We start from the raw sequence: 24,879 nt of genomic DNA, 5'->3' as shown, positions 1-24,879 counted from the left end.
AACACAACAGCGACCCCATTGCTACGGGCTGACTGAAGCAGAAAGTACCACACTTTCTCCAATGAGAATGAGACCAACCAGACCATTCTAGCTACCTTGGTCAAACAATACGGAGTCGCAATATCGGAAACCAGTACTCAACGAGTGGCAGCTCAACAGCCCCCTGCAACCCATGCTCAGTCCTCAAGCTCAACTATTTTGACTCGGTATTGGGAGCCCTAATGATCGTTACGGCTGACGGACGTGGCGTACGATACTGGGGTCAGTCTGACAAGTGTCTGGAGACAAGAGGCCAGGTTAGTGAATTCAACTTCAATTCTCAACTACTTTGGATGCAAAGGGTCATTCGGCGAACAAACCCTCTTCGGCCCATGCCTCGAGCTCCTTCATAGATCACGCAAAGTGTCAATGCCTCCAGTGTTCAGCGGTGCTTGAGCCGCAGTACATGTTTACATGTATCCAGGTCAGGGTAATTTTCAAAGAATCCAATAGAAAGGTCAGTAGGGGAAACGGCCATTTAAGACATAATATGTACCTCATGGCCTTTAAATACGTAGAGTTCGTGGAATTTCGTGTAAAAGGGCTACATTGCCGAACGCAAATGCCAGCAGAAAGAATACTATTGGTCTTGAGGGTCCTCTAGGCCAGAGCCTCTCGTGACTATCATAGAAACATGATATGAGTACTATGGAAGTGTAAAGCATGGCTGGCAATCCTGACAAAGCGTAAGATATTCAGAGCTCTTGGAATAGAGGGGACGGGTTCATGTTTTGCTTTTTTTGTAGACGTTTCGTGGTATCGTACCTCCCCTGGACACGTCTTCGATTCAATCTTGATAGGTCACTTACCCAGGTGTCTGCGCCTGCCTTAGCGATCACACACGAACCGACTATGTACACGCACTCTCTGGCGTAAACCCGGAATAAGTTGAACTATGTGCTACTAAGTAGCTCTCGCTTCGTTCTCACCATCTTGTCTATGACCTTATCTTAAGATGCATCGGACGAAGAGAGAGAGAGAGGTTTTCGTATTGCTGCGAATAGTCGCTACATGGTCGTCCAGAAAGCGTTCTAATGTAGCATCATACCATAAACGGCAGATTATTCGTGTTAATGAACCCCAAAGCAACTAAAACCAAGTCCGGTCTCCTGGCCCACCAAACGTGGACACATGGGCAACATTTTCGAGGCTGAAGACTCTGCCCTTATGGCAAGCAGCTTTAGAGAAGATTGACAGCCAGATACACCTCGTCGACAGTATTTTGAGCCTTTCCATGAGAAGAGTTGCTGCCAGTCGAGAAATTGTACACCAGACGAGACAGCTGAAACCATGGCTACCGTGGCAGACGCTGGACTATGTAACGAAATACAAGACTCTCCCGATTCGTCTGCTTAAGGTAGAGAACACCTTCTTGCATATGGGATACGAGAGAGACAAAAGAGATAGGTTCGCCGAGGAAGAAAGAGGTCTTTACTCGCGTGCGTATGGATTTTGAAATTTCCGGGAGCAATATAAAAATGGGACAACGGGGGTCATTGTGAGAACCAATTGACGTCGTAGTATGTAAATTTCGGGACTACCTCTCAACCACGGGACCCAGAACTTCGAGAGGGCTCGGGATCGTCATTGAAATATCCTACAAGGGGCCAAGCGGCAGGTAGACTATTAAGCTGTGATCTTGGCAACCATGAAAACCATCTTCACCGCTTCAGTAACAGCGTCCGTAGATATTTTACATGCGTCCGAGAGTCTTGCCAAGTGCTGGGCAAAAGTCTTAGGTAAATGACGCCCAGGTTGCCAAGGTAAGAGCAACGGCTAGATGGTGGCTGAGATCACTGCCAAGTCGAGGCATGTACACTCACACATTCACAAAGTCAATCAGAGCAATCGATATGAACAAAAAGAAAAAGTTCTATTCATCGAACCAAAAGACACTAGAAAACAACATTGACCTCTGTCGGCCAGTCATGAAGCAGAATAGCTGCTGCCAGCGAAGACCTAACGCCATGTGATGGTGAGAAACACAAAAGAGCCTCATGCCAGTAAGAAAATCTGTCGAGTCGTGACTGTATTAAACGAGGCACCGTGGTAACCTGCGTTGGATATCCTACACGCTCGCATAAATGTATATCGCCCTAATCCTGGGCACACCCATTTTTTCCACCTCAACACATCATTAGATGAAGAGACCGTTTACAGAGCGACCATGGCAGCACCGACGGCACCAGCGGCGACAATGTAGGCGCCGATGGCGAAACCGCCGAAGTTGAACATGGGCTGGTAGGGGCTGCCGGCAGCAGCGTTGCCAGAAGAGCTGGAGCTGGGGTTGGCAGTGGAGGAGACGGGGGCGGTGGCGGTGGCAGCAGCGCTGTTGGCGGCAGAAGCGGAGGCAAGGGCGGAGCTGCAAGAGCTGTCGGTGGAGGAGGGGGTAACGACCTGGCCCTGACCATCGTAGTTGCAAGCAGTGCTGGCGGACTTCTGGGCCTTGTAGTAGGTGTCCATGACGAAGGCGAGCTTCTGCTCGTCAGTGCACATGGAGTAGGCGCCGTAGACACCGGTGGTGGTGTTGGTGTTGATACCGCGGCAGGAGTCGGGGGAGGCACCGCAGATGTAGCCGAAGATCTCGCCAATGGCAGAAGCCTTCAGGCCATCCTTGGGGGTGCAAGAAAGAGACTTGACCATGCACTCGCAGAGAGAGCTGTCAGGGGTGGGGGGAAGAGCATCGCCGTGAACCTCCCAGGTGGAGGAGGTGCCAGGGCACTCGGCGGCCTTGTTGGTGGGGGAGTACGAGGCCATCTGAACGGCAGCGGGGGTGGCAGCGAGAACACGGGAAGCGAGCTGGTCGTAGTTCTTCATGGTCTTGGCGACGCCGTTGTTGATCTCGACGAGACCGTAGTCGTTGGCCTCCTGGTGGTACATGTAGACGATACCGCCAGAGAAGACGTCAGTCATCTCCTTCTCGTACAGAGCGGTGGTCTCCTGGAAGATACGGCCATCGGCACCGTCGGGGATGTTGCAGCCGTACTCGGCGAAGAAGACGGGCACGGAGTAGTTCTTGAAGAAGTCGATCTGGGTGGTGTAACCGGCACCGGCGAGGGTGTTCTTACCGCACCACGAGTAGATGTTGTAACCCCAGAAATCAATGGCGGTATCCTGGTCACCGCAGTTGAAGTAGTGGGCCGAGTTGGTGCGAATGTCAGCGTCGTCGTTGGCGGCGTAGCCAACACCCATCCAGCGGTAACCCTTGTCCTTGATGTGCTTCTTGGAGTCACGAACGGCGGCCTTGACGAAGGCGGAAGCCTCGGTGTTGGTCTTGTTGTTGGAGACCTCGTTACCCGCGAAGAAACCGATGGTGTTGTCGTACTTGGCGAGGGCATCGATGACGGCGGTGTAGCGGTCGAGGAGCTCGGTGTTCCACTGGGCGTTGTCACGGTTGATGGAGAGCTTGGGCTCACCCAAGTCGGAGACAACGTAGATGCCGGCGTCGCTGAGAAGCTTCATGCAGGCGTCGTGGTTGTTCTTGGGGTCAATGGCGTAGGTTCGGATGGTGTTGGTGCCGGCCTTGACCATGATAGGAACGTCACGCTTGCAAGCAGTCTCGTCTGCGAGGGGATCGTTGTAGTCGCCAGTCTTGGACTCACCACCGGCGGCGGCGGTGTCCTGCTGGTAGGCAATACCCTTCATGTAGAACTGGGTGCCGTTCTCGTAGAAGAACTTGGAGCCCTGGTTTGGATTGTTAGTGATACATGTCGGGCTTGGTGGGGGTATGGGTGATGGCATCATACCTTCATGACGATAGGGTCGAGAGCAGCGGCGTTGCTGGCGAGCAGCAGAGCCGCAGAAACGGCGGCGGCGACCTTGCCCATTGTGATGGTTGTGTTGTGTGATTTGTGAGTCTTCGGTACGTATGGTCTGGAGGATCTTCTCGGACGGACTTGTCGTCGAGGTTGTTGTCGGGAAGTGGAAGTGACGTTTAGTTGTGGTTTTGTCTTTCCTGGATATCCGATCCAAACGGTCTGAAAAAGGTAGAAATAATTGGTTGAGCTAACGAGAGTGCGAAGTGGTTTGTTGTTGATTAAAAGAATAGGGTTTCAGAGACAGTGACACATTCAAAAAAGGATGAATAGGGCCTTGTCTAATAAATTCCCCTACAAGAAGAAACGATTGCGGATAGCAAGTGAGGGAGTGGACGGGTTTGGAGGAAACACGGAGAGGAGAAAGGAGAATCGAGAAGTCAGAGATTCTGTGACGGGAGGGAGGCGCGAGGTAGAAAAGCAGAAACACGCCCTGGAATGTGTGGTTAAGCCCCACCGGGTACGAAGTGAGGTACTTGCAAAAGTGTCCATGTACCTGTGTACTTGTGGATGTACCCAAGGCATCTCTCCTAAGGTAGGTAAAGAATGGGAAAGAGCAAGAGAACTGAACCTGCCTGCCGTTGCTACAGTGGAAGGAGTGGACTGTGGAAGGAAGGCACAGAGGATCGACTGGTGCAATGGTGAGGCAGGCACCGGCTAGACCACCGCGGTGCTGAGAAGGCAGGAAGCAACGGCGCGGAAGGCGTAAAAAAGGTACCTTGAACAGACAGGGAAGGAAGGACCGGGGTCATGGATAACCACCAGGGGCAAGAGGGAAGGAGGGGCAGGGGTGACCCCTTTCGGTTTATCCTTACTGGCAAGCTTCTTCTGCTAGCCTCTTGCTTCCTCCAATCCTCCCCCCCTTGCCCTCCTCCCAAAGTCTCTTTCCTCCACTCCTCCTCTCTAATCTCTTGATATTTTTACTCTGCTTTCTTGTGACCGTCCACTGTTCAGCATTCATCCAATTTCGCTCTCTTCCAATTCATTGAGCAATCACCCCCGTATTCGATGCGCAAATTGGATCCCCTCGTGAATACTCCGTACATACATGCGCTACCGTCTCATCGTACCAAACACCAATACCTACGTGCATCTCTACATTCAGCAATTGACGCCGCTTATTGGATACACCATTGGCACACACATTCAGACAACAAGACCGCAGACACGAAGAGCCGGCGTGAGAGCGAGGCGCAGCCGTCTTAGCACCATTCATACCTTGCCTGCATCTTTCATTTCCATTCTTTGGACGAGACGAGCAAAAGAGAAAGATGCGACGGTACCTGAAGCCACTGCGCGACACTATTGAATCACGAGGTACCTGCACATGTGCCAAATTAGCACTTGCACTCAACATGCATCTGCCAACCGAACCTACCTTACCTCCTTACTACAAGTAAAGGAATGTCTTATTACCTAAGAACCTTCTCCTTCGCGCGAAAGAAGAAGAAGAGAGACATGGAAGAGAGGCGAGCGACGAGATACGTACCCTGGATGTACGCCGGGAACCGCCTGGGCCATGTTCATCTCGTTTCAAGGTTGTGAGAGACTTGGCACAGTGTGGACAGAGGTCCATCCAAATCACCCCATGATGATCAAGTAAAGCACTAACATTTGCCCAGGTGTCTACCACCTAAAGATGTTATGCCTCCATCTTCCCTACATCTTTCCTTGACAACTCTCCTTCCGACGCCGTCTCGAACCAACACAAACACACTGCACCAGGGCACCATTATCACGCCCCCAGCTCACACTGTAGCCGCTGGGGCTGCGGTCCACCGCCTCATCCACCAAGGCCGTTAGTGAAATAGCGAGAAATAGGGGCAATCTCCACTCGAGGTGAGCTTCGGCCTGGAGAACCGGCTGACCTTCCAGACCGGGACTTGCGGACGCCGGGCTCATCTTCTCACAACCCAGCCGCCGCCCCTCGTCTGGTCCATCATAGGACAGGCTCACAGGCTACAGCTCGTGGGTGTGCCACCAACGCACCGGCCTACCAGAACCAGTGAACCCCTCCAGCAAGACGCCGAGATGCTCTAGCCTCTACTGCGTACCTAGTAATCAGGTCCTAGACGAACAGAACTGGAGGCTATCGTGTGCCGCCAAGCGTCAACCATCACCATCTTTGGCCTCAACAGATAAACCAAGAACTCTTCGACCTGGATTGCCAAGAGGTCATTCACCTCTCAACATTGGCATTTCTTGTCGTCCGTCCTCTGCGCCTCACTATCTCATCACATCCCGCTGTCAAGTCCCGCGGCGCATAACCAGAAAGAAAGTCAATTTCACTTCACAGGTTCCCTTTCGCCCAGCCACTGCCCAGCGCGCTCTTCTCCCTCAGGTCTGCCATGGCGAATTCCCACCGACTCTGCCCAGTCCAATCCAACATGCTCGAGATGAACACGGCAGCGATCTGAAAGAATTTTTCAACCTCATCTGCCACATACGGATACATCTCCTTGTTGGCAGCACTGCAATCAACTTCCGGCATGGTTTTCTTGTTATCTCCACCGTGGCCAACTCGACTGTCAATATCAGCCTCCGAGGTGTCACTCGCCAAAGGCCCAAATCTCCAGTGAGAACCACAGATAATGTTACAATGGGTAATTCAATACTCTGTGCAATGTAGGAGCAGAACAACCCAGACAGCCAGGCTCCCAGCAGATACGTCGACGTCGACGGAAAGTACTCTGTACACAATCTGACTGCAGCGGCGGTCCAGACCTTCAGGCCAATCATCCCACTATTCGTCTGTTCTCCCAGTCATCCCACACCATCCATTCATGATCCATCAGGCTTGCAGCGCTCGGCTGTTGCTGTCTCGCAGCACGCGAACCCAGACGGACCGATGTTTCTGGCGAGTGTCCTATGACAAAGCGCTGCGCAATCTGCCCGTATCCTTGCTTGACGGATGCCTCACTGCTGAGCAAATGCAAATCGAGCTGAGCTAGCCAACGCATGACGGACAGCTTCACCACCAGCTCGGGACGGACGGGGGCCGACCGAAGTCTCCGAATTGTCGATGAAGCAGCGCATCGACAAACTGTCAACCACAGCCCCAGAGGCAAAACTTTCATATCGCCGCCAATACGAGGCTTGGAGGCACACCTACAGGCTGTGTGGGTGTGCTGCTTCTTCTACACAGTGAAGGCTTTTACTACGTAGTTCCGACCAGCAGTGCAGTCAGCGCTAACCGCCATGTTCCCTGACTCGACGGGGTTTTCCAGTACCGTGTCGCTGCTGGCAGCATCCATACTGGCAGCGTATGTATTCGCATGGCCACCTAATACTCGCCAGTCGCCAACCTGCAAGAGCAACAAAAATAGGACCGGCGAAGCGGGAGTCCAATTAACTCTCTTTTGGTGTGGCCTACCTTAAGTTGTTTACTCTAGGCCTAGCGCCAGGCTTAAACGACCCAGACGTCCAGAGAGTCTCCAGAAGGGGGCCAGACGGGCCCGGTCCGAATGTTGGATGCGCTGTTGGCATTGGTTCAGGGCCCAGCATCAAACCATCAAACCTGGTCGTGCGAATCTCAATCTGGAATCACCTTTATGCTTGCCGCCCCGATTTTCCAACGACAGAATTGTGGTTTGTGTGGGCTTCTCGACACTGGTTCATCTGCCGCGCAGGAAGCCAATACGATGGACAAACGATTTGCTTGCTTTTCCTTCACCTGTCTTGTGTCTCGTTTCTCCCCGAGAATGAGCCCTTTGGCCCGTTTATCGGTACAACGTACTGTGAGACGTGACCCGTTAATCAGAATTCGAGAGTGACCAGAGTCTTGCTGATCGTATATTCGGATCTTCTATTCTATGGATTCCATGCGACGTGGTCTGCGGCAGTGCAACTCCAACCAAGCATTCCCTTCCCGTACCGCATTCGTTTACTATTCTTGTTGATAGTCGACAGAAGATCGTTTCGGTGTCGCTCGCGCCCCGTTTCATACTCGTTCAAATGATCTAAATCGCAAAAGGCGTCCATCCATCCCACTCGGCTATCATCCCGCGGCCACCCAGCGTGATCCCCGTCCGCCGTGTCCGCAGCTCCCGCGTTCTCGATGTTCTTTCCTCGGATTCTCGCGCCTTATCCTCATTCCTTACAAGCAGCAAGTCCTCGTTACCTATCTCCCCCCGGCTCACCCGACCAGCGACTGTCCCCTTTCCCTCCCGGCGTCACCAAAACCTTGAGCCTTGAAAGGGCCCACTCTGGCAGGATGATCCCCTCAAGTCCGTGTCAAGTTGATGGGGAACCACTGAATCCGCCTCCAGCTGAACTATCTGTCACAGTGCCAAGAGATGGACACAGCGCTCTGGAGTCTGCGGCGCTGATCGAGATTTTCCCAGGCCCGACGTCATCGGTGGGCGGGTTGTCGATGCCAATCTTGCTGTTCGCCCAAGCGGGTTGTTTCTTTCAGCCTTCCTTGTCACACCCGTCGGATTGGTTGGTGAATGGTGGTTCCTGTCAACATTCCTGTATGCCTGCCTGTGGTTCCCTCATGTTGCTCTCGGAATACTCGAAATGCTTGATTCCTCCACCCCGGTGCTCCGTCGTTTATCTTCTCGTCACCGGTTGTCGTTTGTCGTTAATCATTAGGCGCATTATTCGTTTACTCGTTACTCGTGTGTTGCTCGTCATTCGTCACTACTCGGTGGGCCGTCAAGGCTATACTGGAATGCGATGATGCATCCATGCGTCCGCCGGTCCTGTCGCCTGCCCCCACGGCATATCACCATCTGCCGGTGATCTTGAAATAGGCCTTGCCTACGCCGTAGCAGACCCCATCCCAGACCTCGTACGTCTCGCGCCAGACGGTACGGAGCGGATTGCGCCCCGATGGGCGGCCTGATCTGCCATTACGCTGGTATTGATTGACAGTCGTCATTGTAGCTTCTCGTCTCGACCTCGTGATTCGCTTTGATTCTTGTGCTTTTGATATTCGGTTTATTCACACGATACTCAGAAACCCATTCGCTTTCACATCATGAGCAGTCCGTCTGCTTCATTAAATACGTCTGGGCAAAAGCTGCCTCATCTCACAAAAAGTCTGCCTACATCTTGGTGGCTGTCACCCATCGCCAAGGTCATTGGTCGACCCCCGTCAGTCGCCCGTCTTGTCACCCGGCGGTGCGGCCATCACGAGCGCTCCCGCACAGCCCGCAGCGCACCGCCGCTCGCCCGCCTGACAGCCGTTCCATTCGTAGTACGGTTTGCACCTGGCCCTACGCTGGAACTCGAGCTAAATGGAACGAACCCGCCTCGCCGCTGCGGATGGCCGCTGATACTACCTACCTCGCCTACCTCACTACCTTACTACAACGTGCAAACTTGACCGCTGACCAAACAGAATACAGAGAGCAGCCGACCGGGAGCTGCCTAAGGAACACCCACCAGGGGCTCCTCACAGATCCTAACGACTACCACACGCGCTGATCAAGTGCCTAGTTAGACTCATTTCTGACCACGGAGAACGTCACCTTTGCGCCCAGCGTTTGTTAAGAATCCTCCGGTCGGTCTGGAAGGGAAAGTCTTTGAGCTGCTCGCTTCTGCGGCAACAGGTACAGCGCGACGTTGAATTTCCAGTTGGGGGATTGATGGCTGTGGCGCGAGTTCCTAGCGTGCGTCACTGCGCTCACAATGACGGGGACTCGCTCATCCTCTCACTCTCGTTTGATACCACATGCAGAGTATAAGCAACTGGATGTCTACATAGACATACGTTGGAGTAAGCCTCGCTAGATCTTGTTTGTAGATGTATGCGGGTGTGTCACACACCCACGTTTCTGTGCTAATGTCTCACGGCCCGCGGACACCGACAACCCTTCGGCCCCGTTCAATCCTCCGCGTGCTGTGTTCCCAGTCGGCACTTGCTATGATTTGTCTTGCCTGTCGTGCATTGCCCACCCAATACTCCGCTCTCGTAGACCTTTTGGACATGGGTTGTGACGATGAGGAGGAAGGATGTGATCTGTGAGACCTGGGGACGGCTGAGGCACTGGTCTCATCTACAGGATGGATCTAACTGGAGAGGCAGTCGTTTTGCGATGTCACGGGTGGGCGAGGACTCAACGAGCGGTGACTGGATATTCGCCACTGAATCTTACGTCGTCACGTAGGCTGTTTGGACCGTAAGCTTGAATGAGTGAATGATACACATGTATCTTGGCTACCTAGAGACGAACTACTGCCTCATGATAATGGTAATATTCCCTCTCGCCACCCTTGGTGCAAGTCTTCTGATGGCTCTGTCCAAACGCAGCTGATGACCGTCATGCCTTGCCCTTGGGAAACTCGTCCACAAGCGTTATACTTGCTGATCTGGGCAATTTCCTGTACATATCTCATAGTTCCTTCCTTCCATATCGGTATCTTGCCCTAAGGCACATGACTCTTCCTCGCTAGTCCACGCACTGAGTAAAATCGATAATGTAGCAATCTCTGATATACTGGTGAGATATGTCAGTATTCCCGAGCGTTTTGCAAGTCGGAATAGATGGAACAAACCACGTATTCAAAGCAAGTATGTTTGTAAAAGTCACATGGCTGACAGCCATATTGTCTTTGGACGAACGTCGAGCGCAAGGCTGCTCACTCGAGACGGATTCTCTTGGCAGCTGTCCGACTTGTTAGCTTCAAGGTAAGAAGGATAGAGTAGGAGTAGGAACTGAAAGCTTACCACGCTCACCGCCATCAGTAATCTTGATCAAAATCTTGGTCTCTCCAGCAGAAACCGCGATCTCGACAGGCGTGTTGTTGCCATTGACGGTCTTAGGGTCGGCCTCCTGGGAAGGCTTGCTGTCAAAGACAGTCACGATGGGGGACAAGCGCAACTTCCGGCGCGGCTTGTAGGACTTCTTGGTGGGCGTAGCAGGAGGCGTGAGCATCAAGTCGTCAATCTTCTTGGTCTCGCCCTGCTTCTGGAGGAACTTATGGTGGTACTCGCGAAAAATGGCACTGTCGACGTATTCACAAGTCTTCGACTCCATGTGCTGAGCGAACGGGTCGTCTTTCTTCTCCCACGCCCAAGCTTGCATGGTGCAGAAATCGCAGACAACGATATCGCCTCCGACTTTCTGGTTGCCTTCGAAGCGATAGCCAGCGCCCGCCATGTCCTCGGGAGAAGGGAGGGAGTGAGGCCAGCGGCCGGGCTTGCCGTCCATGCCGCGGTCGAAGTAGGAGAGGAGACGAACGCAGAATTCGTCCATGTTGGTCTCGAAGTTTGAGTGGTGATTGGACTAAGTAAATGTGCTCAAAGAATGCGTGTAGAAGAGGACACCGGAAAAGCTTGTTAAGATTGTTGAACGAGTTGGCTGGCAGCAAAAGTGGTTGAGTAGAAGAGAGAGTAGGCGATGATGGAGAAGCTGGGAGTAATTTGAGGCAAGTATAGACTCGAAAAGGAGGGATAATCACTTTGAGAGTAGAAGGAAGGAGCAGGCTGAAAATGGGGGTGCTCTCGCCAGTTTTGTTAGTTGACTTGCTTTCTGCGGGATAGAGGTGAGACCTCGTGATACAACGATCAAGAGTGTGAGTTAGGACGTGTTGAAATATGCCCTGAGAGAGGCAAGATGGGTCCCATCAGCACTGTCTGTCATAAAGGTGTCCGGGCAAGAGGTTTCCTTCCATCGGCTTCAGAATTCACCTGCTCGTCCGAGTTGAAAGACAACTTGCTATACAGAAGGCGTCAAAGTATAAAGATATCATGACTATCGCTGGCTGGTTTTTTTGTGGCCCCAATGCTTCGACTTCTCGGCTTTGTCACTGAAAATGTGAAACATAAAGACGTTGTGAAGTCGAGGCTTGAGCCGTTTTCTTCGTCAACATTGTCTTGAGTTTCATCAAAGCAACGGAGGAGCTATGAGAGAGGAGTCTACTGCGACAGACGATCATTGCTCACTATCTCGATAGTGAAGCATGATCGTCCTAGACCATTCCTTAGGGAACTTTACAACACAGGGCTAACGGCTCGAATCCTGCTCTTGGGGTGGATTCACCTTGAAGAGGGGCCGCTAAAGAAAATCCATTCCTCTTGCTGTTGCGTCCTCCCTAGAAACATAGGCAGAATGAATTGTCATGGGCAAACTATTAGTACAACTTCATACTCGTAGCACCTTCGTATGATACATCATCTCCGGTTGCTGTCGGTCATCTCAATTGCCCCAGTGCTTCAACATTTATACACTAGAAAATGGAAACTCTAAGTATATTGAACAGAAATAAAACACTCTATCAGATCAGCGCCAACGCCACAAAGCCTCCCAATCGACATTCGCTTTCCCATCGAATGCTAGGCCAACAAATACAATCCAACATACAGTCCGCTATGAGTTTCTCAACATGTATTAAACTGCACCAAAGGCCTCTCCTACCGCTGCGTAGGAGTCTTTCTTATACTTCAGCCAATACTCGACCGCTGCAGATCCCGTGACAATCACCATGTCCATGTCGATGCTCTGTGGCGGGACGTAAACCTCAAATGTCGGGGCTGACTGTCCAATCATGCCGCTTAACCTGCCCTCTGGGTACCTTTTCCATGTCGCCAGTAGGTTGCCCCCGGCATCTTTCAGATACATCGTGTTCATTGACATGCTCAAATTGGATACACCCCAACTGTAGCTCAGACTATGATGGTCGAACCTGTGTGTGTTACCCATAGTGTTGGTCTTCATCTTGATCGGCACGCCGCGGAGAATGACGTCGATTTTTGAGGACAGGGAATGGTATTTCGCTGTACCCAATGCTTCACCCGATGCTTGCACGCGGGGATCTGCATGTAACACGGCAACGGTTTTGTTTTCCTTGTTGCTGTGAAGTACGTAAAATGGTGTTGTAGAACCGGTTGCGAGATCGACCCGTTCTATCATTGTTTGGGCACCACCCAGTCGTTCCACCTGGCGGAGGACTTCGCAGGGTGAGCCGGATGGCGTGGGTGTTGCGTCGCAGCCGGTGCTCATCATGTTGTGTGATTTCTGGTTGTGCTGATCGATGCGTTTGTCGATGAGGGAAACAAGTTCATACATTTCGGAGTTGGTGCAAAGGATGTTGCCTGTATCGTATATATATAACAAAGATTGGTCTTACTTATTGATGATGCTCCACTATCATGGTGATCTAACTACGCTTAGAATTAGGGAAGAAATAAGCATAAATACTTCGTTTGCCCAGACTCGGAAAGCCGCAGGGTCCAGCCGTTCTGCCTTGTGCGTCATGAAAGATACTTGAAGCTTGAAGAGGGCGTTTCGAAGCGACTTCAGTTTTCCTAATGTAGTAAGCCAAGATGTCATCTCGTGGCTTGACGTTGCTGATCTTTGGCCAGCGCTTTTGCCTAGCAGGGCTGAATAAATGTGGCGCAGGGTCTTCCAGCTCTCTCACACACCTCATAGGTTCTGTGAGAGTCGCCGAGATCGTCAGAGTCCTCGTTAGTTGCTCATTCGCTTATGGTGTGAAGTCTGAGGCACGTGGCAATCGGTCTCAGCGACTTGGCTTGCGGCACAGGATCTGTCAGATGACGTCTGGTCAGCTGTTCCAATGCCACATTTCTTGGATTAGCTAGGAACCGTCACTGTAAAGCCACATCATCCTTTCAAAAGGCGCTATATCCTCAATATCGTTCTTGAAGAGTTGAGGCTTCAACATCTCTCGCTGACTTTTTCGCGAAATTATAAAAGTCGTCTGGAGTTCATGATGCTTCAACCCCGCACCCCATAGTTTAAATGCGCTTGCGGAGTCTTCCGCGACCTGTTGGGATGTGTACCAAATGTGGAAGTTTCCCCAGCCAAAAGACTTAGCGTCATGCGCTGTACCTCGCTTTCGTACTTGAAAAGGCGGGCGGAGTCACCGCTTCCACCACCTTGGTAGCCCAATTTAAGGTGGTGAGATCCCAAATTTCGACGTCGATATTCGAACGTCACATCTCACCTTGAGCCTCTCAATCGACAGTCAACTGTACAACAGCCAAGATGGTGCCACCAATCCGTACGCAAAAGGACGATAAGGCTATCGCCTTCGCCAAGACCCTCGAGCATGTGCCCTGGTGCGACGACTATGAGAAGATGGTCTCTGGCATGCTTTACAGCTGCATGGCGCCTGAGCTGGTAGCATCGAGACATCGTGCCCGTCGACTGGCTCAGAAATTCAACACCTACGTCCCAGGAGATGACGAATCTGCAGACGACGTTGCCAACAAGAGAGTGGGCATGATCAAGGAGCTTTTCGGCGGTATTGGAAAAGATGTCTACGTCGAGCCCAGCTTGCAGGTTGATTATGGCTGCAATATCACGGTCGGAGATCGCTTCTACGCCAACTTCAAGTATGTGATATTCCTATGAGTCGCCTCATATTCCCTTGAAACAGACAAAACTGACCAAGAGCCTGTAAAGCTGCGTCATTCTCGACTGTGCTCATGTGACCATTGGAAACAATGTCTTCTTCGCCACAGGAGTCAGCCTCATCACAGCAACCCACGAGACTGCCTTGCAGTCTAGGAGAGACAACATCGAGTATGCAGAGCCCATCACCATTGGCGATGACTGCTGGATTGGAGCGAACGTCACAGTGTTGCCAGGAATCAACATTGGCAAGGGATGCACCATTGGGGCCGGCGCTCTTGTGAACAGAGATATTCCCGATTACTCAGTCGCAGTTGGTGTTCCGGCCAAAGTCGTCAAGAAGGTAGAACGGGTTGCTTAGATAAATTTCGTAAAATAAAGATATACAATCTGGTATTCAATAATTATGGGTTGTGTCGAGTTGTGAACTAGCCCTGCCAGCCGAGACCTTTCGACCTCTGCCCGGCTTTGCAAAAGTCCGCGCTGTAAGTAAACACCGCACCCCTATCAGTCTAGTATTTGCTTGCTGCAGCAGTGAAATTACACCGCAGACCCTATTGGCTACAATGATTGATGAATTGTCAAATGCCTGTGATTCGACAAAAGACTTACACGTCCAAGTCTGACACAAGAAAGAGATGTGACCAATCCAAAGCTGGAGTCTCCTCTAACCACCATGACTAGGACTATGCTCAGCTCCTGTTTAATACAAAACGTTCGACAAACCAAAGATTCGGTATCCAAGAGATGTATCCAGTGATGGACAGCGCAAACTTAACTTCCATACCCGCGGCGATCATCAGAGGCAACTGCCACCGCAGCATCACTGCGGCATAGGTCAGAGCAAAGTTCCTCGTCATCCAAGCTTGGTGGCTCTTGACATCTCCATTCGATCGGATGGCAACGATGCTACGTCTAGCGCTCTCCAGCCATCCCAAGGCGAGAAGGCCAAAGCCAACCTTGCCCCATGTCAACGCCTCGCTGTTGAATGTGACGTAGAACGCAGCAATGCCACCAGTCGTTACGGCAAGGACGTAGACCCATCCCAACCAGCGATGAATTTGGATATATCTCTGTCGTAGCTGTGGGAGGAACTGAAAAGGGCCGAGTCCCATGGCCACCAGAGAACCCCCAATGTGTATGACGCCTCCGAGTGAACCTATGATTCTCGCCTTGATTCGTGAATCGCCTGGGGTATTTCCGGTGAAGAATGCAGCGCCGTAAGCTGAAATAATGAATGACGGAATAGCCATGAGCCACCATTGGAAACTCGGCCAGCTTGAGCGTGATTGTCGAGTAGTTCCCGCAGCCTTCCTGGTCAGGGCCTCATGTTGAAATTTGGGTGGTGTGACAGCTCGAGCATCTTTGGGCTTTGGGTCCTCCTCGACTAGAGCTCTACGGTGTGAGAAGCTTGAATTAAGCATTGTGTCGTGGCGATGTTGATGTTGTCGTTGTAGGTTGCTATCAAAAGCCATATATGAGCCTATGTATCTGTGGAGTTGACTGGAGCTTTCTTACAGCTGTTTTATAGGATTCCAGATGTGACGCTAGATCTGTAAAGAAATGTGCTGAAGAGGGAATACACTGCAGCCCTTTATAATGAAACTGAGTGGGACGACGGATGGCTGTCGTTGGCGGCTTGCGGGGTTTTCTGTTCACCGTAGTCCGGGCAGGTGGATGTGAAACCGCATGGTAGTGCAGTCAGTCGGCACTTACTGTGTGGTCGGCTAACGGAGATCTCTAGACTCTACTCTGCCGCCGTATATACTGAAGATAGTCCAGTCTTTGGCAGATGTGGAGTTACGTCTTGCTCTTAGAACGAACCCTCCCTACGGCCGCTTGTAACACTCCGAAGATATGTACTGAATTCCACACTTCCCGTAATCGAATGGCATAACCAGCTTGTCAATCTAGCATTCGTCATTGGCGGTCGTGGGAAGCATATGTATCTGGGTTTCTTCCGTTTAGTCTAGCAGATGGGTTTGGGCCGATTTCAATGGACCAGGCTCTGCTACATCAGACCAATCAAGATCTCGTCATTCTCAGGAATCACACAGAAGCCAAGAATAGAGTAGGCGATGGGGATGCTGACGTGCCATTGTGTGACTCTAGCGCAGTCAATGTCAATGCTCGCTTTCGTGGGAACGGGCCATTCCTCCGTTTTTCGGCGGACGAACGGACTATTCCGTGTACCAATGTCCTTACCTCGCGTTTCTTCCAGTAATCCCCGTCTCATATAATTCTGGACTCAAATTCTTCTTTTAAAATTTAGATACCATAGGTCCAGGTCCTCTACGTCGTCTTCGTAGGGCCTGTCTACGCGGTGGCAGGTCAGGATAATCAGGTCTCAGCGACACCAGTTGTGACAATGTTAGCGGTGCCTACCTTAAGGTAAGGTACCTTGATTGAAACTCATAGTTTGAGTAGGCCTGGGAATTTCAAAGATAGAAAAGACTTAGATAATTGGCTGAGTTTTATCTATTATCGACCTCGACTTCGGCAAGGAAATGAGACATCAATCTAGCTTAAAGGTTGTGACTGGGAATAGACCTCGTTCTTTGGTGCAGCGATTTCCTTTGTAACTTAGACTAGACCTTCTTACGAAGATAGCATCTTTTAGGTCACTGTTCCACGGTAAATAGAAAATCTTTTTTGTTTAAACCGCAGCAAGTCATCGACTCGATGCTCTGGATATATCTAGGTGACGACTAATGGTCCGATAGAATGAGCTGAATTAGTAGAAGATAACGAGTTCTGGCTTGATTTTCAATGACAAGTACAACGTTGTTCACAACGACAGTATAAAAGCCTCAGTCTCTTCCCTCGCGGTTCGGCTGACAATTTGGCCGTGTCTTAGCTGCACGTTAACTGTCAATCAATTCAGTCTAGTTACTGAGAAGGCATGACATTGCCAACAAATGAAGCCCAGTTCTGGTTTCTCCCAAATATGATAGAATAATAAATATCTCAACAAATAACGTTACTGTGTCTTCACCATGCTTTCACATGACTAAACGAAGATGTGGCCCGCCATTAGAATCCACTAAATAAAGTTGCCGATGTCAACGTCTGTGTTAGACCTCGATCTGTAACAATAACGCAAACTGGCAGACCACAGAAGCTTGAAGACGATGCCGGTATGCTGAGGAGTGCCCAGGTGCTTAGGGGCGTTGTCTAGTTTCCCCATCCAGGTTGGTTCAACGGGCTAGGAACACCCAGGCTTATGAATTTTGCACTCTCTGCCCGTTCATGTGAAAGGCATATTCGCTCATTGCTTAGGCTCACTTCTGGGCTTCGATAATGATGCTGTTATGAAAGTACGGGAGTATGGAGACAGATGATGGGCGCCACATACCTAAGTATGGCACTGCCGCGCCAGTAACGGATGTAGTCCGTTGTTCAGCACGGAACCTCGGGAGAGAGATCTACGGATCACCAACCCGAGTCAATACCCTAGAGCTGAAGAATACGGTAATAAAAAAAAAATCGGGCACCGCCGCAGGCCCGCAGCGGTCGTTTCAAACGACCAATGTGGCTGAGACAATGACAAGGACCACGACTATGGCCGTGTTTGCCTGTTTGGGCCTTTCAGTATAAGTCGCCGACAGATTCTTGACCCAAATCAGTTCTGACGAGATCTGCTAGCAATACGAAGATGGCCATAGCTTAAGTACCTCTGTACTATGTATATCCGCTGTAGGGCGGCGGAGTCGCTGAAGCTTTGATCATCGGCCTTTTAAATGAGCGAGAACGACTCAGTATCTCCTCCTGTCGATTATTCTATGGCGTATCCCGACCTGCGTGGGATCCATCTAGCCATAGGCGGAGCCGTTTCGCTTTAGCTGAGGGCCTCCAGCATCATATGTCTCAGTCACATTGAGCTGCACGAGTTCACGCCAATTTCAAATAGTTCCAATGATGTTCGACTCCAATTTTCTGTCTAGTCCCTTTCTATAATATATGTACATGTATCATAAACATTCGTATGCATCGTATCATGGTATCTCTGAGCAACCTGTGCTTATTGTGCGCGTTCACTGAACAGCGACGGCGGTCTTGCCAGTGCCGTATCCAATGTTGGTAACAGGCAGGGTGGTCAAAGTCTTGACGGAGCCGAGGCCACTAGGGCAGGCAGCCTGGTTGCTAACAGCCAGGTTGAGAGTGCAGACCTCATCGACACCCCAGGTGCAAGCAGGGTTCTGGATGTTGTAGAGAGCGTAGTTCTTGGCGACGAAGCTGTCGGGCTCGGCGAGGCAGGAGGTAAGGTAGTTCATGCTGTTGGCAGCAGAGAGAGGGAACTTGCCGTCCTTGAGAAGGTGGCTGCACTCGCTGGCATCGACGGCCTCCCAGTTCATGAGAACACCTCCACCAATGGTCGGGTCCTCAGTGGCAGACTTGCCGGTGCTGAGGTAGTTCCAGGCGTCGTAGGAGATGTCGAAAGCACCGCCAGATTGGTCGATGCGGAGGAGGTGAACGCTGCGGTCACCATTGGAGACCTTAAGGCAGATGTCGTTGCAGCTAAGAGGGTTGGGCCAGTAGGCAACACGGTTGGTGTCGATCTTGCAGCCAAGGACACCAATGGAAGAAGAGTAGGAGTCGTGGGGCGTCATGCTGTATGAACCGGACTTGCCGGCGTCCCGGATCGGGATGGTAGCGGCCGAGACCAAGGTAGCCGAGACGGCAAGGAAGGTGGTCAAAGTGGTAGAGAACATCTTGACTGGAGTTGAAGGTGGTATGTGGGTTTCTTTCCGAAAAGGATTGTGTGTAGTTTAGATGGCGGCCAGGTGGATGGCTGTCAAAGATTCGAAGCTGAAGGTGGTATGGACTTTCACGTCGAGGGACAGGAAGTTTGGGCTTGCGAAGGAGTGAAGCTGCTGGTTGAGCGTTCAAAAAGAGTGATGCCTGATCTGGGAGCTTTCAAAGCTGGCCGAGAGAATGACTGGGGAAAGAAGAAGAGTTGAAGAGGGAGTGTAAGGATGGTGGTGGTGATCAGAACAAGACCATCCCAGAAGAAGATGAGACCGGGGGATTATATACCAAATATCATCCCTACAGGAGACGAGATGAAAACGTTAAACATCAGCCGGAAAGATGAGATGTCACTCACACGTGCTGGCAGTCAGTGCCTTGCCAGGCTTGCCATTCCCTTCGGTCCATCTGCGGAGGCCCACGTAGCAAGGCGCTATGTCCCCACAGACGCCGCAATCCTCCACGATGACACTGCGCCTGCACAGCTGGACTTGGATCCTTTGAGTCTGAGCCTGGGATGGGAGGGGCCGAAGAGCACCGGAGACGTTTGTGTGCCTGGAGTCTTTGAAAAGAGTCAGCGACTCCAACGGACCCGCAAAGCAGGAGTTGGCGAGTCGGGTTCGTTGTTCAATCAAGGGCTGCCATGAATCTGACAAAAAGAGGCCGTGGAACCTTCAGAGAAATCTTCCCCTACCCCTCATCATGCTGCGGTGTTACTGTCAGAAACAAAGTGAGAAACTTGAGTTTAGAAAGCCCTAACGGGAGGCCCAGTCGCGGGAAACATTACGCTAGGCAAGGTCTAAGGAAGACACATGGAGTTTGTCAGTTGGTTAGGCGCTGAGATTCAGCCAAAGTCGGAGAGAAGACCAGGAGAAAGACATGGCCAAGGCCCAACAAGGAAAGGGGGGTGCGCTCTGTCAGGGGGTGAAAATCGCTCATGGGTCGCCAAGGGGCCCGGATTAGGTTTAATGACAGGAACGGCTCAGGAACCAAACGCTCTTTGGCTCGTGCTAATCCATAGTTCAGGTCCCGACTCCCAAGTAGAAGGGAGCCAAGGGGCGGTACATCGGCAAGGCGTCGGCCACATCTCATGCCAGCACGGGAGTTGTGGGCGCTGTGCCTCTTGGAGCCTCGAGGGAACATTGAAAGAGGGGGTGGCCTCGGCGGCCAAGGCCCAAGGGCTGAGAAGGATGGCCTTTGAGATGACGGCGGATGCAGGTACAGTACAACGCAGCGCAACGCAACGTACGGGAACCTGGGCGTACCTACTGCCGAACGGAAGGGTAAAAAGAAACCGAGCAGGCTTGACTGGTTCGAGAGGGAAGGGAACCCGCCGCCACGCGGTTCCAGCCCTGACGCTTGACTCGGCGCGGAGGCGCGGACGGGTCACCCGCAAGGACCGGAGTCTGCTTCTGGCCAGTCGGAAGATGGGGATTCCAACCTAGAAACAAACCACGAGCCCACGACATGCGTAGTGTGCAGCGATCGACAGGGCGGATTGTGCTACGGTGCTAGTTTTTCACAAAATGGTCCCACAAGGCTCCAATACCCGAGCCAGCTTTTTGCTTTTTGCTGTGCCGTTTCGGTTTTTCAAGAACTCCTCCAACAAGTCACAAAGTCACGGACAAGTCTCACGGGTCTCCAACACGCTCTTCCACTTGCCCCGAAAGTATGGATCACCGGGCACACAAAGTTGGAGCCAGTTGGCGGGCGTGTCCGCTTTGCCAACTCGCCAACACCTTCTCCGCGTTGGCAACCGGGCGGGACTTGACGGGTACGTGACGGCCAGTTGGCGTCATGTCGAACAACGGATGGAGGGGTAAGACGACCAAGACGTGTGTTGAGAGTTCTAGCCAGAAGTGCTTGCAGCTTGTACCAATCTAGCGGGGTTTACGTCTTTTGCCAATGAGAAACTTGGTTTTGTGAGCAGACGGATTGGAAATTGTTAGAGGCTACTTCTTTTGACGTAAAGGAAATGCCTCACCGCGGCTCACCGCGACGGCGGCGAAGTGGCACGCAACCGGCTGGAATGCAGGCTCTTTTGCTTTCTTTCTTTCTTTCTCTCCGGACAATGCTTTGTAAAGTGCAACTGTCAGATTTTTTTTCCCTTTCCTACATCCCAATAGGTCCGAAAGAATCTTCTTTCTGAGCGATTTATGTCCGTACCTTGCCCGATCCCGGCACTTTTCCGAGGTCCAAGAAGTACTTGGAGGAGGTCTAGGCCGTTTCCATCTCATGATATTTCCATCACCGCACATGCACGGAGAATCCTCCGCTGCTGACTTCTGTCAGCGCCATGTTGTGCGACTTCGGCAGTTGTTGGCACCTCACCATGGGCTTAGTCATAATTGTTAAGGGCTCTTTGCCTGGGTAAATTGTTCTTCCTCTCAACGGACATCCTGAGGGATTTCCAATGCCGCTATTTCTGAGTCATCCATAGAGAAATCACTCATGGGTCCTGAAGTCCGCCTGGCTGCTGCAAACGGACGGGCCGGCGGCTCGACCAACAAAAGTCTCATTGAAACAAACTTCTGCACCACACAGACGGACCACTGAATAAACCAACAGCTACTTACCCTTCGGCACTCTTGTTCGGTAAAACTCTCGGTAACACGCAAACAAGAGGAAGATTAACAACCGGGGCTAACTAAGCTTAAACGAATGGAGCCCAGCTAAGGAACTGAGATCCGACGTGAGAAGCTCAATTATCTGCAGAAACTTGCGATTGCCCCAACACCTGAGGCTTGAGCAATAAGCATTCCAAATTCATCGAGTTGTTGTTGGACCCCTTGTTGCAACAAATGTTCCGACACCGTGTTCAACTGAGCAAGTGCGAGAAGTACTACCTGGGTCAGTAGGCATTGCTGCGACTTGAGCAAATGGCGGGTCTGTAACAACGAGTTGCAAGTACGCGGGCATCGACTGAAGGTATTGATCATATGTGAGTCGCATTGACTTCACTCATCGCACAAGCTGAAGAACCTGCATTTCAAGCAACTTCGAGATAGGGATTCTATGTTCTATCGTTTGATTCTTATTACTTTTGCGAATTCTCAATCGATCATGACCAAGCGACCCTTTGAGGCGCCACCTGAAGTTTGCGCTAGCACCACAACCATGAACTGATCTCTAGCAACCTTGCCCTGAACTGGGTATCTCTCCTTTATAATATCCCGTTCCAGTATTCCAGACCATCCCCATTGGCCATGCTTGAGTGTGGGAGACCTCCTCCGATCCCCGTTAACAAAGACTTGCATCGATGCTGCCTCAGACGAATTATCGACTTCCAAAAACCCACTGAGAGCGACGTGACGTCTTTCCAAGGTCTCCGTCGAAGTATCCTCTTCTACGTCCACACAAGAGACGATCAAGTCCAGCTTCCTATGCTGCTCAACAGGACCTTGATTCGTGTTGACTTGAATCAGGTCCGTGTCCAGCTGAGGCGCCAACGAGGGGCTCTCTCTTCGCTTCTTTGAGGACTCAAACGCATACGCATAACGCAACAGGTCGCTGTCACTCCAGGCCTTGCCCGCAAATGTCAACCCCACAGGTATTTTCTTGTCAGACAGCGATCCCATCGGCACAGTGATGGCGGGCACACCCAAGTGCTTCATTGCACGATTGCCATTGGAGTACTTCAGCCCGTCTCGTAAAGAATATGCCATAGACTCACGATTGTCCTCGGAATCGGCTCTTCCGACGTCGCCATTTGTGGGAAAGACGACAACATCGAAGCCATTCTCGTCCATCCAGTGTTCCAAGTCTCTCTTACGAGCCTCCTCAAGCGCGATCAACGCATCCGCGCAACCTGGCAGATCGTAGATGGAGTCGGGCCGGTTGCGGATGAATTCAATCATCTCTGCGTACCGGACATGATTCTGCTGTTCGGTGTGCTCCGACCGATCATCCAACGGCGCAAAGTCGGGGTTGATCTGGCTATAGTCAACGCCTTCCAGAGAAGGGCACTCGGGATCGCTGTTGTTGCGCAGAAAGTCATCCCAAGCGGTAGCAATCATCTGACACCGCTCAATATCAATCCAGGCACTCGGGATGCCGGGCACATTGGCAGCTTGCCCAAGGAAGAGCTGAGTCGAGTAACGCTCGACCAGAGGAAAATCAGTTTCGGTGATTTTAGCACCTAGCGTCTCAAGGTCAACTCGAGCTTGTTCCCATAACTGCCGAGTGGCTTCTGAACAGACCACAGAGTATCCGGATGAAGTCTGTTTCCCGATGTAGCACTTGGGGACAGCAACATGCTTCCCTCGCAACGCCTCCGGATCTTTGAGAGATGAAAAATCCCTTGACCGGATTTTGGAGCTGGGTGGTATGGGCACAACCGTCTGCTCGCGCCAAAAGTCACCTCTGGGGTGTGCATCGTCGGCAACAATGGCGTTCAGAAGCGCCAGCATGTCAGCGACAGACTTGGTGTGTGGTGCGACAACATCACACGTCGGGTACAACGGCCAATGGCCGCGAGAAGGAATGACGCCTCTTGACGGCGAGTACCCCACCAGCGCGTTGTGCGAAGCCGGCGCTCTACCAGATGAGACTGTCTCACCACCGAGACCAATAGGGGCGAACGAGCATGTCGTGGATACGGCGGATCCGTATGAAGAGCCTGACGCGAAGCTGGTGCACAAGTACTCGGGGTTGTAAGGGCTGATTGAACGGCCGTAGAGGCCTCGCTGGCTTCCTCCATCGGCCATGGGAGGCATTGTAGTCTTCCCAATCAGTACTGCTCCTGCAGCCCTCAGTAGCTCGACGACCGCTGCATCTGAAGACGCAACGAGGCTCTCAAAGGCTGGGGACGCAGCTGCAACTGTGAGACCCTCTACCTTGTAGCTGTCTTTCACGGTAAACGGAATTCCTTCCAGAGGCCTTGGAGAACGACCTGATGCGCGGTAAGCGTCCGAGGCCTGTGCCTCATCGAAGACTTTGGGGTTGATGATGCAAACGGAGTTGAATGCTGGCCCGCGGTGATCGAGTTTGCCGATTCGATGGAGGAAGCGCGCGACAAGGTCTACGCTGGAGATTTGAGCTTTGATCAGCGCATCCTGTAATTGACTTATTGTCGCTTCAGTGATGTTAAGGGTTTGTACGGCCTCCATATTGCTTAGTGTCTTGTAAGAGACTTGCACGCTGGTAGAGGCTTAGGATGACTTAACAGGTCCCGACTAGTTGAGCAAAGAAACAGTACATGAAGGGTAAATCACGATACAGAGTTCGATATCTTTAAGAATGAGTTTATATCCCTTTTCCTTTTGGCCTATCCATTCTTCATCGCGAGAGTCTCGTATGCTCGCTCGACTGTTGGGATGGAAGGTCGAGACGGTGTCAGTAAAACGAAGGTCGAAGCGGGCATGGAATGTCGAGCCGGAAAGCCCCAGTTAAACACGCCAAAACGGTGCAGCCAACGCGAGTTGATTCGTCCTAGCTCTAATCCGACGCTAGCGATTCTCCGAGCCTCAACTTGCCCTTTGAATCTATTCGCATTTTCTCGGACATCGAGGCCACCCACTTCACTGAAGTCATGATAGCAGATAATAATTAGTTTCCGTTATAAATTGAAAATGGGCTAGTGGAACAATTGGGGGATTGAATAATGCGAAGTTTTGCGCAAGTATGACAGAGCAGTAAGAGTGCATCTAAATTGGGGAAAGAGGGGTTTTGTTCTTTGTTCTTTCAGCTCGAATTATGGGAAAGTCCGCGAAACGGAGAACAAACTGAGCGTGAGATGGATAATCAAACCAAGTTATAAGTATGTATGAGGCTCTCACTTGTGGCGAGCTTACCGAGGTAGAACGTAGAGCTGAGCTATCGAGGTCGGAAGAAGTGGGTGGCGAGTGTTGCACCTGTGACGGGAAGGACTTTGATGACAGTCTCTTGATGTGATGGAACAACTCTCGCAGTTGAAATAAGGGCTGTAAATTCCATCTGCTAGATTCCGATAAGCA

At 51.5% G+C, this 24,879-nt stretch overlaps 7 protein-coding genes across 7 annotated transcripts; 1 reads left to right on the top strand and 6 right to left on the bottom strand.

Moving 5' to 3' along the window:
• Positions 1–1,894: 1,894 nt before the first annotated feature.
• Positions 1,895–4,539, bottom strand: HER10_EVM0011693 (glycolipid anchored surface protein). The gene is made up of 2 exons (XM_035481117.1): positions 3,786–4,539; positions 1,895–3,723 (listed from the first exon to the last, which is right to left on the bottom strand). The coding sequence occupies exons 1-2, from the start codon at positions 3,864–3,866 to the stop codon at positions 2,194–2,196; spliced, it is 1,611 nt and encodes a 536-aa protein (XP_035338948.1). The 5' UTR covers positions 3,867–4,539; the 3' UTR covers positions 1,895–2,193.
• A 5,900-nt stretch (positions 4,540–10,439) lies between these two features.
• HER10_EVM0001696 (uncharacterized protein) lies at positions 10,440–11,056 on the bottom strand (the record flags this gene model as incomplete). Its single annotated transcript, XM_035471436.1, has 2 exons — positions 10,440–10,465; positions 10,528–11,056. 2 exons carry the CDS (start codon positions 11,054–11,056, stop codon positions 10,440–10,442), a joined length of 555 nt encoding a protein of 184 aa, XP_035338010.1.
• A 1,134-nt stretch (positions 11,057–12,190) lies between these two features.
• On the bottom strand, positions 12,191–12,802 carry HER10_EVM0005771 (uncharacterized protein; the record flags this gene model as incomplete). Its single annotated transcript, XM_035475375.1, has 1 exon — positions 12,191–12,802. One exon carries the CDS (start codon positions 12,800–12,802, stop codon positions 12,191–12,193), a length of 612 nt encoding a protein of 203 aa, XP_035338383.1.
• A 693-nt stretch (positions 12,803–13,495) lies between these two features.
• HER10_EVM0001953 (galactoside O-acetyltransferase) lies at positions 13,496–14,577 on the top strand. Its single transcript, XM_035471685.1, has 2 exons — positions 13,496–14,157; positions 14,228–14,577. Exons 1-2 carry the CDS (start codon positions 13,808–13,810, stop codon positions 14,535–14,537), a joined length of 660 nt encoding a protein of 219 aa, XP_035338034.1. The 5' UTR covers positions 13,496–13,807; the 3' UTR covers positions 14,538–14,577.
• A 291-nt stretch (positions 14,578–14,868) lies between these two features.
• HER10_EVM0011015 (uncharacterized protein) lies at positions 14,869–15,600 on the bottom strand (the record flags this gene model as incomplete). The annotated part of the gene is made up of 2 exons (XM_035480457.1): positions 14,869–15,157; positions 15,227–15,600. The coding sequence occupies 2 exons, from the start codon at positions 15,598–15,600 to the stop codon at positions 14,869–14,871; spliced, it is 663 nt and encodes a 220-aa protein (XP_035338887.1).
• Positions 15,601–18,085: 2,485 nt separating this feature from the next.
• Positions 18,086–19,733, bottom strand: HER10_EVM0007816 (uncharacterized protein). The gene has a single exon (XM_035477360.1). The coding sequence runs from the start codon at positions 18,886–18,888 to the stop codon at positions 18,211–18,213; it is 678 nt and encodes a 225-aa protein (XP_035338597.1). The 5' UTR covers positions 18,889–19,733; the 3' UTR covers positions 18,086–18,210.
• A 2,245-nt stretch (positions 19,734–21,978) lies between these two features.
• Positions 21,979–24,033, bottom strand: HER10_EVM0010053 (amidase; the record flags this gene model as incomplete). Its single annotated transcript, XM_035479523.1, has 1 exon — positions 21,979–24,033. One exon carries the CDS (start codon positions 24,031–24,033, stop codon positions 21,979–21,981), a length of 2,055 nt encoding a protein of 684 aa, XP_035338800.1.
• Between the last annotated feature and the right edge of the window lie 846 nt (positions 24,034–24,879).

This window comes from Colletotrichum scovillei, assembly GCF_011075155.1.
Source record: "Colletotrichum scovillei strain TJNH1 chromosome Unknown Contig00001, whole genome shotgun sequence".
Classification (NCBI taxonomy): Eukaryota; Fungi; Ascomycota; class Sordariomycetes; order Glomerellales; family Glomerellaceae; genus Colletotrichum; species Colletotrichum scovillei.
Note: the sequence above shows the minus strand (reverse complement) of the source record. Positions and strands in the feature narration are given on the sequence as shown.